Genomic DNA, 10,708 nt, shown 5'->3' with positions numbered 1-10,708 from the left:
ATCGTTTCGCTAGCGAATACTAATGTCAAATCCCATACATTTTGTTGGCGTTTACGATAATCGCTTGACACTTGTCTCTAGGCCCTCGTGTTAAAGTCGTTTGCTGTGTAAGGCGAAATTGATCGGTAGCCATGTCGGTATTTTAAATGATGTTGATAATGATGATGACTTCCTGATGACTGTGGCGTTGATAAGGTCTGCCGGGAGGTCAGCAGTGGGGGCAGAGAGTTCGCCGAAATAGCAGAGTGGGCAGTGGCGCGCCGGAGTTGGCAACCGTCCAGCGCCCACTACACGCACCTACACAGAAGATGGACTGCTAGATATGACGACTATTTTCTGAGTATATTTATTAAGCTAATTAAAAATACTATGAACTAGATATTGTTCACTCAGAACCATACATTTTTCGGAAACAAAGTTTAGTTATATGTCCTTTTCCGGGACTCAAAGTATCTTCATAATAAATTTCATCATCGGAGCTATGGTTTAAACTTTAAAATTTAAACATGAAGAGAAAAGACATAATATTATAAATCGGCAGATTTAAAGAGAGGTACTTTCTCATTTATCCATATTACTAATAATATAAATGCGAGAGTGTGTCTGTCTGTCTGTTACCTCTTCACGCCAGGCGCGGTCCGAAGGAGGGGGTCACAGGGGACATGACCCCCCCCAAATCTAAGGTCAGAGGGAAAAATCTCAGAATCTTGCCAAATAATAAAAGGGAATTTCTAGTTATTCCTATAAAAGCGATAAATTTTTAGTGTAGTGACTAGTGAGTGACCCCCTCCAAATTTCAGGCTGCGACCGCGCCTGCTTCACGCCCAAACGGCTAAAGCGATTTTGCTGAAATTTGGTATGAAAATACTTTGAGTTCGAGAAAGGACATAGGATACTTTTTATCCCGGAAAAATGTACGGTTCCCGCGCGAATTTTGGCAGAACGGAGTTGCGGGCATCATCTAGTAATACAAAAGTATTAGTCAAGATTTGCTATATACTTACTTCGAATTTTTATAAGTACTTTAGCACTTAAATTGTGGCAATTTCTGTAAATATATGGAAAATATAAATTTTATATCCCCTATATTAGGTTTGGTTTGACATGGCTGATCTGCACATAGGCTTGCTAACGATACTGTTTTAAACTTTTTTTCTTTCAATTTCACAGACATAATATGTATATTAGTCCACAAAAAATAGGCAATGATACTTCACGTGGTTCGCTTTTTATCTGTGCCAAATAACATAAAAATTATTCCAGAAGTTTGTGAGATAAACCCAAAGATAGATAAACCCTTTCTTTCCCCGTTGTTTCCACATTTTTCTCTGTTTCTTCACTCCTATTAGACTTATGCGGGGTTTACACGGGTGACTATATAGCCGCACGATTTACGCCGCACGGCGAAAATCGACTGCCTAAATGGCAATTCGGTTACGCCGCCCCAAAAGTAGACTGCCAACCGACTCTTGCCGCGCGGCCATTGGCTGCATGCGACTGGTGACTAAAATCGACCGTGCAAACAGCAAACCCTCAGTCGCAAGCGATCGCTTGCTGCGAATACATAGTTTGTCTGCATTGTAGCCTTACCTTAGTACCTTTTTCTTCATTGGTCAATTATTTATATTCTAACTAGCTGTTGCCCGCGACTCCGTCCGCGTGGACTTTAGTTTATAGCGCGCGGTGTCAACAAAATTTGTCAAATTAAAAAACTTTTTAAAACCCTGGTAAGTGGTACCTCTTAGGGCCGCGCTACACCGGATTGGCAGCGCTGAAAGTGCTCGCCTCGCCACGGCCATTCCGGTGTAGCGCGGCCCTTATTTAATCAAAATACCCAAAAACAGCTGTGCAGTGTGCACATAATCTATAATAATATTATAAATGCGAAAGTATCTCCGTCTGTCTGTCAGTCTCGCTTTCACGCCAAACGCCAAAACTACCGAACCGATTGTAATGAAATTTTGTATACAGATAGTCTAAAGCCTGAGAAAAGACATAGGCTACTTTTTTTACTGGAAAAAAGGGTTGTCAGGGGGTGAAAATGCGTAAATTTGTTCAAATTCCAAAATCCAAAAATTCATAATAGATGGCGCCGTACGTCTTCTACATCGCGCTGACGCTTGCTCAAAAGTCTTTCTATAAGAGGTGGTATCATCTTACATTTAAGTTTCGATTTTTTTCGATTGTTATATCTATTCTACGGTATTAAATAACTCAGTACTTTATCTGTGCAGTGACGTAACCTTAAATCTATCAATGATAAATAGTTTATGGGTAAAGTTGTGTAATTTGGGGGCTAAATAAGCTTTAAAATTTGGCATAAAATATAAAGTTTAATATAAAAAATGAAATACTTATTGTGTGCACACTGCACAGCTGTATTGATTTAAGGGGTACCAGTGTTTTTTTTTATAAAAGCTTTTGACACCAATTTTGTTGACATCGCGCTTTATAAACTGAAGTCCACGCGGACGAAGTCGCGGGCAACAGCTAGTAACTAATAAGTATGATTATTAGTTCTATGTTACAATGAAGTAAAAAATAAAACGCCATCTGTTGAATCGTATTAGAACTAAAATGTTCATTGCATCGATATATTTCTGGATTTTTTATAATATTATACATAAAATATGTTTAAGATTTTTGAAATTTTATTTTAATACACATCCAAGACCCAGGAACATTGAAAACTTTTTGTTCCGCCTGCGGGACTCGAACCCAGGACCCCCGGGATGAGCGCTGGCCACGCGCAATGCGAATTCATTTTCATCGATATTTTCATGGAAATATGATATTTTCCCACATCAAAATGTAGCCTATGTCCTTTCTCAGACTCTAGAATAACTGTGTACAAAATTTCATTGCAATCGGTTCAGTAGTTTTGGCGTGAAAGCGAGACAGACAGACAGACAGACAGACAGAGATACTTTCGCATTTATAATATTAGTATGGATAATGGATTGTCGAACGATTTCAATGCCCTTAGTCCTTACGTAATGCGACTATTTTACGCGACATTTTCACGCAGAATGAACTAGTCACAAGCGATTTTTGTAGAACTATGTAAATATATGCCACTGGCGGTACCGCTTGGACAGGCGATTCAACTAGTGACTTGCCGCACGGCTAAAATCGACCCGTGTAAATCCACCATTAGCGTTTTATTCTTTCCATAAGATTAGCGCGTTCAAACAAACAAACAAACTCTTCAGCTTTATAATATATAATTATAGATAAAAAGTTTGAAAAACTGTTTATCTAATCTAATGTTGTATTAGTTTATTTTTTTACCAATATCAAGTTCAAAGTTTAACTCAAGTGTATACAGAAACCAACAGATAACACAAACAAAAAACAAGGATGCTTAGATAATTATCACAGTCTAATGTGCTACTGGGCATGTAGTATTAATCGTAGTGTAACGTGTCTATTGAAGCGTTACATACTAATTGTTAAATCACTTATCACAACGGGTATTACTAGGTGTACACTTTTTATACAATACGTTAGTATAAAAATTGTGATCAGTGATTGCAAACGTGTATGCCACTAGCGCGATAACTCAAATTAGGTTATCGTCCAAAATTAGTGTTTGATTTGTATACGGGGTGTAATAAAAATAAGTGATAATACTTTAGGGTGTGTACGTGTTCCTTGTAGAGAGTTCACTGTGAAAGTAGCAGCACTGAAAGACCAAATTTTTTTTTCAGTATTGTATGGGGAATCTCGTGACGCTCGGGCCCTTGCCCATACAAAAGTGAAAAAAATGTTTCGTCTTTCAGCGCTGCTACTTTCACAGTGAACTCTCTACAAGGAACACGTACACACCCTAAAGTATTATCACTTATTTTTGTTACACACTGTATAGTTTCGATAAATAGAAGTGATTACGCCAATATTCCTCCATGAAATGATATGAGGATAAATCGATCATTATTCTGTAATAACAAGTGACTAGTTCAGTAGGTCAAAGTAGGTGAGGTGAAGTCAGTAACCGCGAGTGAGGCCGACCGGCATTAGCAACGTTATTGTGTGGTGAAAATAAGTATTCTAATTACATAAACAGCGAACTATACTCCAAAAATGCTTCTCTACCTTTGCTGTGTGATCGGTGCGGTGAATCTGGCGTACTTTTTCGCACAAATAATAAAAATATTGTACCAAATATTTGTTCTCTCATTCAAAAAGTATTACCAATCACACTCGTACCTACGTGAGAAGTATGGAGACTGGGCAGGTGAGTTTCAATCTAGAAAGCGGAAGAGTTTGTTTGTTTGTTTGAATGAGCTTATCTCAGGAACTACTGGTCCGATTTAATAAAACTTTCAGTGTTAGATAGCCCATTTATCGAGGAAGGCTATAGGCAGTATTTTATCACGCTATGGGCCTGTTTCACCACTTTCTGATAAAGTGGCTGTAGTAAGTAAGCTATTCACAACTTTTTTGACAGATTCTCCATATTCTCAAGTTAATTGGTGGATAGCCTTATCAGGAGTTGGTGAAACAGGCCCTTAGACTAATAGGACTGAAAAAAATAAATAGAGGAAAATATGAAAAAAACGGGGGGAAATTATTTGAAAGGGCTTGTTTGAAAACGCTAATCTCAGGAACTACTGGTTCGATTTGAAAAATTCTTTCAGTGTAAGATAGCCCATTTATTGAGGAAGGCTATAAGATATATTTCATCACAATAAAGGAGCGAAGAAATAGAGGAAAATGTGAAAAAAAGGGGGAAATTATTTGAAAGGGCTTATCTCACAAACTAGTGGAACAATTTTTTTGTTATTTGGCACAGATAAGAAGTAGATTACGTGAAAGATCATAGGCTATTTTTTGTGGACTAATTTGTCTGTGAAATATCTAATTTACGCGGGCGAAGCCGCTCGAAACGTCTAGTGTTATATAAAATTGTTTTCTAATGTCTTCCAACTCATTCACATCCTTTTACGTACATCGGGGCTTATGGACCAAGAGCCTGCAGCGATGGATGACTGATGATGGCAGACCTTCCTACATTTCGTAAAGCTGTTTGTGGCCTTTACAGAGGTAAGAACGACCAGTAACTACATTGGAGTAACGGTCGCGATTACTTTAGGAGGTATCCAGTCCTGAAGGTCTACTTGATCTTCCAGAAAGAGTAAAGCTCAATTTCATAGCTTATATTCTTCGCGGTAAGTGGAGAAATCTCGTCTTCCAGTGCCTGATATTTTTGACAGTTGTTTCCCAGTAGACACCCTCAAAATGTATACTTTAAGAAAGTTTAAGATTGTCTGGCAGCTATGAAAAAAGTTGATGGTTGTTCTTACCTCTGTAAAGGCCTCAAACAGGTAAACTTTCAGCTTTACGAAACGGAGGAAGGTCTGGCCATCGCAGGCTCCTACTCTATTACCCCGATGTACGTAAAAGGTAGGTAAAAAGTCAGTAAACGTATAATATGTTTCCTTGATTCATTAAGAAAACATATTATCCCCTAGTTTCATTGATAAATTAATATAAGGAAGCGAAAGAAAGAGAAAAGCGACAAAAAGGAGCATTTTTTTCAATTATTTGCAGTGGTGACCGGTAGCACGGACGGGGTCGGCAAGCAGTACGCGCTGCAGCTGGCGCAGAGGGGCCTCAACGTCGTGCTCATCAGCAGAAACCCCCACAAGCTGCGTGCCGTCGCGGAGGAGATCGGTCAGTCAGTTGCTAGTGTTGTAGTTGCGGTGGTGATGGGCAGCACGGACGGGGTCGGCAAGCAGTACGCGCTGCAGCTGGCGCAGAGGGGCCTCAACGTCGTGCCCATCAGCAGAAACCCCACAAGAAACCCCCGAAAAAAAAAACTGCGAGCCGGCGCGGAGGAGATCGGTCAGTCAGTTGCTAGTGTTTATGGGTACCGAAATAAGAAAGGGATCGATAAATACCTTGCAGCCCCACGCTGCGCCTACTGTTACGAGTATGTAGTTAGCTCAAAAATATTTTTGAAGACGTGCGCGACGACGCGTGCTGTTTACTAAAACTGTTTAGTCATTGAAAGTTTATTTTATTTCCAGAATCAAAATACAAGGTGCAAACGAAGATCATAGCTGTTGACTTCAGTGAGGGCACGCAGGTGTACGCTCGCATCGAGAAGGAATTGAGTTCCATTCCCGTCGGTATACTAGGTAAGAATGGGGCATTATTGGATACACTTATTGGGACACTGTAGAATATAGAATAGAATTCAAGTGAGAAATTATTTAGTGAGATAGCTAAGTCATAATTAATTCCAGTGAACAACGTAGGCGTGCTGGACGATCATCCGATGCGGTTCTGCGACGCGCCCCTGGAGCGGCTGTGGGAGATGGTGAACGTGAACGTGGTGACGGCGGTCAGCATGTGCCGGCTGCTGCTGCCGGGGATGCTGCGCCGCAACAGGGGCGTCGTCGTCAACGTGTCGTCGGCGGCGGGCTGGCAGGCGATGCCGCTGATGGGCGTCTACTCCAGCACAAAGGTAGATTTAACGTCATTCTCAGTCGTGTAATTTTTGCAAAAAAAAACTCTTTTAAAGAGAGAAAATACTATACGGGTAGTCGCAAATTAAAAAGACAAATTGAATAAAATATCTGTAAACGGGTACTTAATGCTATTTAAATTATTTCTACAAAATACTGGTTCTCGTGCTTATCACCTTCGTGTTAAAGTAAACCGCCAGTCCTTGTCAAGGCCGACTTCACAATGCGGTGTTTTTGGCTGCACAACGACCTTACGTTATGTCACTTTACTTGTGAATTGTGATGGTATCTTCGTACGACATCCGGGGATTGCAGCGTTATCTATACCATACTAGCTGTTGCCCGCGACTTCGTCCGCGTGGACTTTAGTTTATAGTTGTTCCCGTACATCAATTGAGTCGTTATCAATCAAATTAGTATGCCTTGTCCTTTCCCGAGACTCGAAGTATCTCCATACCAAATTCCATCAAAATAGATTTAATAGTTTACTCACAAATCATAAAAGTATATTGTGCAGTAACCGTACATTTTTCCGGGACAAAATGTATCCTAAGTTCTTTTTCGGGACTCAAAGTATCTTTATACCAAATTTCAGCAAAATGGGTCCAGCCGTTTACGCGTGATGTCGTGACCACGCGAAATATAAAGTTCCGCGCAGCTTCGCCCGCGTAAATTAGATATTTCACAGACAAATTAATCTACAAAAAATCGCCTATGATCCTTCGCGTAGTCTACTTCTTATCTGTGCCAAATAACAGAAAAATTGCTCCAGTAGTTCGTGAGATAAGCCCTTTCAAATAATTTCCCCCGTTTTTTCCACATTTTCCTCTACTTCTTCGCTCCTATTAATCTCAGCGTGATAAAATATAGCCTCGATAAATAGGCTATCTAACACTGAAATAATTTTTCAAATCGGACCAGTAGTTCTTGAGATTAGCGCGTTCAAATACGCCCTTTCAAATAATTTCCCCTATTTTTTCGACATTTTCCTCTATTTTTTTGCTCCCATAAGTCTCAGCGTAATATTTTATATATATTACGCTGAGGCTATATTTTATCACGCTAAAACTAATAGGAGCGAAGCAATAGAGAAAAATGGGGGAAATTATTTGAAAGGGCTTATCTCACGAACTACTGGAGCAATTTTTCTATTATTTGGCACACATAAGAAGTAGACCACGTGAAGGATCAATTGCTATTTTTTGTGGACTAATTTGTCTGTGAAATATCTAATTTACGCTGGCGAAGCCGCACGGAACGTCTAATATTAGTATAATAGCGAACAGTAGGGCATGCGCGCAATATAAGTTATTGTGTACGTTTCTGTTGCAGGCCTTCGTCAACACCTTCACTGTAGCGCTGCAGGAGGAGTGCTCGCAGTCAAATGTCGACATCAGCTTTCTCTATCCCTCTTTTATCGCGTCCAATATGACCTCCTTCTCCCAGAGCATCAGCAGGGGTGATCTGTTCACTCCAGACGCAGCGTCGTTTGCTGAGCAAGCTGTCAATGCTATCGGGTCCTTCCCCATGACTGCTGGCTATTGGTTACATATTTTGCAGGTAAAGATGGTTCAGAGCATGTATCTTGTAGTGTATTCAATAAGAGCTAATTTACGCTGTAAATTTACCTATACAGCCCCCCGTCCTTCTACGAGTAGTAATCTTGACTCCATCATTTCGGCATCGAAGAAAATGATGACAAACCTTTCAAATTATGTAAATACGGTCAATCCAGACCGGAACTCGACGCGTAGATGCATTTCTAAATTTGTATGGATGTGACAGATTTGCAAGACGTCGCACGCAATTGAAATCTGTCAATTCAGTACTTTAGAAATGCATCAACGCGTCGCGTTGCGTCAAAATTTTTATTTATCGCGCGGGAACCGTACCTTTTTCCGGTATAAAAAGTATCCTATGTCCTTTCCCGGGACTCAAATACTACTTATAATATATTTTGCATTTTTTGATTCTTATCAAGAAGAATTTGATTCATATCACGCAATGCTGTTTGCCTTAGCTAATAATTTAAGAAACTAAAAAAACACGTTTTTAGCACGCACAAAAAATTACAAAATTTAATACCCATATCATGGGGGTGCATTTCAAATAGCCAATCCGCAATCTGGATGTCCGCCATGTTGGATTTAAGTCACATGACTATTTTTTTTTATATTCCTGACAGCAAACCCTTTCATTTGATACCCATATCATGGGGGTGCATTTCAAATAGCCTGTCCGCCATCTTGAGGAGGCCGGCATATTGGATTTGTAATGATGTTTCTTAGTTAGTTATGTATTGTCATCAGAACTCAGAGCGTGTGCAAAATTTTATCCTAATCGAAGACCGGGAAGTGGGTCAAATTAAGATTCCAAGATTTTCTTACATACATTGTTACAAGTGAAGCTAATAATTTAAGCGTGTTGAAAATAATAATACTCGTTATAATTTAATTAAAACAGCTTAAGAGAATAAAATTTTTAGACCATGGTAGTAGTCAATATTTCGCCTCCTTTTTGGAAATCGGTTAAAATGATAACCACTTCGCAGTTGGAGCTGTTTCTGCTGCTGCCGAGCTGGGTGCGGACGAAGCTGTCGGGGCGAGCGCTGCTCAAACTCAGGTCAGAGTATGAGGAAACATTGAACAATAAACAACAATGACATTGTTTTGTTTTATCATTCAACAATCATTACCGAGTTTACATTTTCTTTTTTCGACATAATAAGTATTTGAAATAATTAATTGTTATTCGACTAATAATAGGTAATACTAATTTTTTTTTACGAATACTTAATGCAATTTTTGCTAGGAAATTATTTTTTTCCCTAAGGTAATGTTTTTGGAATTGTACCTATGCCTTTTACTACGAAAAATTAAATGACTATCACAGCTGCTCTAAAACTCTGGGTCTAAAGAGATATAAACTTAAAAAAAATACGTTTATTGCAGACTATCACAGCACATAGGGCGGTTAGTATTAACAATAATCTTATTCCTATGTTAGTAATACTAAAAAAGGTGATTAAGTTTAATTTCTCTACTTGGCGTAATTGCGCCATAGCTCAGTCAACAAAGTAGTTGTAGAATGCGTGAGCGGGAACCGAAGCAATTTCTGCAGGAAGTTATTCAGGATAGTTAAGGACAAAACATACTAAAAGTCCTGACGTCTAGGAGGTGAGCCGGAGCGAGGGGGGGGGACAAAGGTCTCAATTTTTGGTTTTCGCCAATAACTAAAAAAACGATGCGTTGTAGCAAAAAGTATTTTATGACGAAATTAAAGCTTATTAAATTCTCTAAACTACACGCTCAGGAAAAGTGTAAAATAAAGTTTTATTTTAAATATGTAGGTATTCCTTTCTAATTCTGTTTGCAGCATGATTTCTTAGGTTTACGCGAGTATCACTCATTATGTCACAAGGTTCAAACACTTACGGATTTTGTCGCGGAGCAGTTCAATTCGCCGCGGAGCAGTTCGCAATTTATTGACGTTCTTCAACTAGTTACATTAACAATTACAATTTATTAATACATTAACAACTAGGACGCCTGTCACCTCAGTCCACCCGTGACCACGGCCGCTGTAAAGTAGCCGAAACGTCGGGATTAATAAAAGTGCTCCGCGACAAAATCCGTAAGTGTTTGAACCTTGTGATATAATCTGTTTGCAGCGACAAAATATTGTTCTTAGTAAAGCCTCAGAGGCTGGTAAGTGGTCTATTGTTCTTGGCGTCAAGATATTACCTTCATTTTTCCACCCTCACCCTTGGGGGTCAGCTCATTCCCGATGATTCATGATGTTTTTTATACAAATAACTAAGCTGGCAAACAAGAATATGGTCTACCTGGTCCTGAGCTAAAATGGTTACCATAATGCCTATGCTACGTCTGCAGCACCAGGGCTACAGGTGCGTTGCCGCATTAAGGGGTGTGATGAGGGGATGGGTGAGGGGATGAGGGATGTAGGATTCAGTGAGTGAGACCCTCTCACTGAACGAAGCATAGAAGCTATAAAGCTCTTATTCAAACTGAAATAGAAAGGAATAATTAAAAATAAAGTTTTTTTAATTTTCACTTTTCCTGAGCGTGTAGTTCGAAAACGGATGAGAATTTGGAAAAACTGTATCAAATTTATAGAGAATTTAATAAGCTTTAATTTCATCATAGAAGATTTTTTGCTACAAAGCATACTTTTTTAGTTATTGGCGAAAAAGTTTTTAGTACGTTTTGTCCCTA

At 39.3% G+C, this 10,708-nt stretch overlaps 1 protein-coding gene across 2 annotated transcripts; it reads left to right on the top strand.

Annotated features, from left to right (window-relative positions):
• Positions 1-3,869: 3,869 nt before the first annotated feature.
• Positions 3,870-9,157, top strand: LOC121731888 (inactive hydroxysteroid dehydrogenase-like protein 1). Of its 2 annotated transcripts, none has more exons than XM_042121574.1 (6): positions 3,870-4,237; positions 5,554-5,676; positions 6,033-6,134; positions 6,252-6,472; positions 7,806-8,033; positions 9,025-9,157. In XM_042121574.1, the coding sequence occupies exons 1-6, from the start codon at positions 4,084-4,086 to the stop codon at positions 9,133-9,135; spliced, it is 939 nt and encodes a 312-aa protein (XP_041977508.1). In that variant the 5' UTR covers positions 3,870-4,083; the 3' UTR covers positions 9,136-9,157. The 2 variants fall into 2 exon arrangements, with proteins under 2 accessions (XP_041977508.1, XP_041977500.1); XM_042121566.1 differs by having other exon boundaries at positions 6,033-6,143.
• Positions 9,158-10,708: the final 1,551 nt, after the last annotated feature.

This window comes from Aricia agestis, chromosome 1 (assembly GCF_905147365.1).
Source record: "Aricia agestis chromosome 1, ilAriAges1.1, whole genome shotgun sequence".
Classification (NCBI taxonomy): Eukaryota; Metazoa; Arthropoda; class Insecta; order Lepidoptera; family Lycaenidae; genus Aricia; species Aricia agestis.
This window is presented reverse-complemented; position numbering and strand designations above follow the sequence as displayed.